The sequence below is a fragment of the Trachemys scripta genome, unplaced genomic scaffold (assembly GCF_013100865.1).
Source record: "Trachemys scripta elegans isolate TJP31775 unplaced genomic scaffold, CAS_Tse_1.0 scaffold_31, whole genome shotgun sequence".
NCBI classification, from domain to species: Eukaryota; Metazoa; Chordata; order Testudines; family Emydidae; genus Trachemys; species Trachemys scripta.
Window position 1 is genome coordinate 60,749 of NW_023260517.1, and position 4,221 is coordinate 64,969.

The window sequence follows — 4,221 nt, forward strand, 5'->3', positions numbered from 1 at the left end:
GCAGTCCCCTGCAGCCGTCCTGTACGACCCCAGACAGGAGATGCAGAGTTTTTCAAATATTGTTTGCAGAGTTTTTAATTTTTTTGTTGCACAATTTTTAAATTTTTTGGCACAGAAATTCTCCCAGGAGTAGATCATGGCACCATTGTTCTGCATGCCACACAGACAGAGTGACACAGAACCAGCCTTTCATAGTTTGCTAACCAACCCAAGCATAGGAAACGTTATCAATGCCACCCCTCCTCTTCTCATTGGGATGAACATCGCTCTGTGTCTTTCTGGGTCTTGGGAGTGTTCTCTTACCCTCCCCTTTGCACAATCAGGGTGCAGGAGAAAGGGTCTTTACAGAATTACGTCTGATTTAACTGAACCAAAGCTGCTCCTTCACTAGCTAGCTAAGCAGAATAGACACGAGCCTCGTCTTTCATCTCTACTGTGCATCTACACTAAGAGGTTGGCAGGGGTTAGCTACATTGATGGGAAGCTCTATACAAATCCGTAGACACCACACAGAGAAGGATGTGAGAGAGACAGGGCTAGATTAGGGGGGTTTCCAGCAATTATCTCATCAATCTATTTGTTAGTGTCCCAGCACCACAGTTTTAATAAGGCCCTCTGCGATTTCTCTAATCGCTATCATTTCCTGCTCTTCCTCTGGGGGGTGTCTTACCTGGCAGCCAGGATGAAGAGGCAGAAGCAGACGGATAATTAATCTCTGTAGCTGTGTTATCCCCAGCCCAGTCAGACCATCCCACGGAGTGCAATGGCCACTAGGATTAATTAAAATGTTGATATTTTTAATGAGTCCCCAGGCTGGGCCTTCTCACTGCGCTGGTACCAGCCTCAGAAGTTATTCTTGGCTGCATCAGCTGAGTTCTGTGTGTCATTGCCATGGACACTGGACCCGAAACTGCATTTGACTATTTTAATTTGTATTATCATCATAGATATTATGGTAGGACCTACAGTCTGGAACGGAGACATGGGTCCCTTTGTGCAACACACAGCACAGATACATAGGCACAGTGTCCACCTGAATACGATACACATTTCATAGCTGAGAGTGACAGAGGATTTAATTATCCAGTTGTAACGCCAACAGACTTGGGCTGTCAGCAGGCAGGATTGAACCGGGGACCTTTGGCGCTAAAGGAATGAGCGTCTAGTCAAGTGGCACTTAGCTAAGGCTGTAAAGCAGCGTCACTAATCTCTCTCACTCAGTAGTCTCAGTAGCTCTACATTACACATATAGAACAGGTCGGGAAACTGAGGCACAAAGCAATGTAGTGAATTACTTAAGGTCATATACAGAGCGTATACTGGAACCTAGATCTCCTGTGTCCCAGGCCTTTGTCTTAACTGTAATAATGGTTTACAAATAATTCCCATGGGCTCTTTAAATGTAGGTGTGGTGAATTGATACAGTTCTCGGTTACAAAATACTATAGCCACCTGCTCTCCTGTCTTCTCGCTCTATGGCCACCCAGTAACCATGGCTTGGAGGTTAAAGGGGCTTTCCCATTATCCATCAGAAGCTACAGCGGTTTTAAAAATCAATGTACACATTTTGTGCACTGATTTCCCATTCCAGGTTTTCTTTTCTCAGGCACCATAAGTCTGGATTTGTGATATTTTAATGCAGCTAAATGTATGTGTGCACATCTGGGAACAAAGAATCGAGGCTGTGCTTACAGGATGGGAGCCTCTCTCCTGGGGAGCAGCAATTCTGAAAAAGATTTGGTGGAGAATTAGCTGAACGTGAGCCCCCAGTTCGATGCTGTGGCCAGAAGACCTAATGTGACCTTGGGATACATAAAGGAGCACTCTCTAGTATGAACAGACAGGTGATTTTACCATTGGTGTGACCACTGATGGTACACTCTGTCCAGTGCTGGTGTTCACAATTCCAGACGGATGCTGACACATTGGAGAGGAATCAGAGAAGAGCCATGAGGATAACTGAAGGAGTAGAAAACCTGCCTTATAATGATAGACTTAAAGAGTTCGAGCTGTGTAGAGCTGTGCAATAGGGCTGAAATTTTCAAAGTCCTCTTCAAGGTTTGAATCTCCAATTTCTATTAATTATAGTGCAGACTGAGTGTGCCTGTCCCTTAGGCAGCTTTCAAAATGTCAGACTTACAGCATGTCAGACAGCTAAGTAAGAATATTTCTATGATTATTAGTGATCCAGATAGATAGATAGATAGAAAGGGGCTGTGTGGGGATGGGGAAAGACAGAGAGAGATGTGTTTGTCGATGTATTTCCAAACAGACCCACATGCTACTCCTGCAGCTGCTACACATCAACGTGCAGGCGTTTGACCCCCTCTCAGTTTTCTCAGAGCCGCTTTTACCTCCTTGTTCCTCAGCGTGTAGATGGCCGGGTTCAGCATGGGCGTGACCACGTTGCTGAAGATCTGCACAGGGGTCACCAGCACTTTGCTCAGCTGGGGCTGCGTATAGACCAGGGTACAGGGCCCAAAGAACAGCGTCACCACCACCAGATGTGAGCCACAAGTGGAGACTGCTTTGCGCCGCCCTTCGGCTGAGTTCATCTTCAGGACAGAGTAGACTATGAGGATGTAGGAGGTGAGGATGAGGAGGAAGCAGGTTGTGGGCACCATACCAGTGTTGGTGAAGGTCACAGTCTCGATGACGTACGTGTCCGCACAAGCCAGCTTGACCACCGGGAAGATGTCACAGAAGAAATAGTCCACCACGTTGGACCTGCAGTAGGGCAGCGTGAAGGTCAGGCTGGTGAGGATGGTGGCATGGAAGGAGCTGGTAATCCAGGTGCCGGCGGCCAGGAGGGCGCACACCCTCCGGTTCATGATGAGCAGGTAGCGCAGCGGGTGGCAGATGGCCACGTACCGGTCGTAGGCCATGACGGTGTAGAGCAGGCACTCGGTGCTGCACAGGAAGTGCCAGAAGAAGACCTGAGACATGCACCCGCCCAGCGAGATGACCCTGCTCTGAGCCCAGAGGTTGGCCAGCAATTTAGGGATGCTGATGGAAGAGATTCCAATGTCCAGCACGGAGAGGTTGCAGAGGAAGAAGTACATGGGGGTGTGCAGGCGGCGGTCAGCGAGGATGGCTGAGAAGATGAGCAGGTTGCCCAGCAGGGTGCAGAGGTAGAAGGCTAAGAAGGTGACGAAGAGGATGGTCTGGAGGCCGTCAGTGTTGGGGATCCCTAAGAGGATGAAATGAGACACCAGAGTGTGGTTGACCAGCCCCATGTGGGACTCATTCCTGGGGTAGGGGAGAGAAATAATGCCAATGAGTTACTGAAACGAAAAGACCTGTCATCCTATATCTGCAATGCTCACCCTTCCTTCCGCTGCCCCCACGACTCACTGTCACTAGGAGCGGGCTAAATTTCTATCATTGTTATGCCAATTGGGGACAGGGCCTCACTGGGCTGGCACTGAATGTAGGGAGAGAAAATGTCTGTCTTGAAGATCCTACAGTCCAGAGACAAAAAAGGGGACATCAATTCTATTCTATTCTGTTCCAGTTTCTTCTCTTCTCTCCTGTCCTATTCCAACTGCTTCAATTCTATTCTATCTAGGCCCTTTCCCCACCCTTATCACCACAGTACCTTAGAGCCTCTCATTTGTGGCTAACATTTCTCATGTGTGGTTTGTTCTCTCTCTCAGGCTCTCTGCAGAGAGATGACCGTTTGTGCAGTGCAGAGCTTTGTTTTGGTAGGGTTTTGTTGTTATAATTGCATAATTGTTGTTATAATTGCTCCATGTTTGTATTAAGGAAGAGGACAAGGATGGAACATACAAACAATTGAATGGGGGGAAGAATTGCCCCAGCTTTGTGAATGTTGTGAATTATAGAGGGGTTAATTGGGGATAGAAAGAGAAGGAAAGAGAAAGGAGATGAAGAATAGCCACAGGTCGGGGGGCTACCTCATCCTCTCCCTTGACGTCGTTTCCATCATTTCCAGCGTTCACAGTTTGGTTCAATGGCTCTCAGCACCCCCAATACACAAATGGTTCCAGCGCCCCTGACCACAGTTCGTCATCTGCTCGGCCGTGATCAGCAGGCTGGGCTCTGGGGATAACCTGCCAGAGGGATTTTTAAGGTGAGATTTGAAGGACAATAACGAAGTGTCTGTTTGCATTTGGCCGGGGAGTTTTCCCCGTGCAGGAGAGGCTGGGCTGAAGGGGACACGCTGGCGGGTTGGGGCTGTAACACATGGAGAGAGGGAGA

At 48.3% G+C, this 4,221-nt stretch overlaps 1 protein-coding gene across 1 annotated transcript; it reads right to left on the bottom strand.

Moving 5' to 3' along the window:
• Positions 1-2,303: 2,303 nt before the first annotated feature.
• On the bottom strand, positions 2,304-3,236 carry LOC117870543 (olfactory receptor 958-like). The gene has a single exon (XM_034757732.1). It carries the CDS (start codon positions 3,234-3,236, stop codon positions 2,304-2,306), a length of 933 nt encoding a protein of 310 aa, XP_034613623.1.
• Positions 3,237-4,221: the final 985 nt, after the last annotated feature.

What these genes read in the sequence shown, in the direction of transcription:
- LOC117870543 (XM_034757732.1), bottom strand. Translation starts at nt 3,236, where the DNA reads ATGGGGCTGGTCAACCACACTCTGGTGTCTCATTTCATCCTCTTAGGG.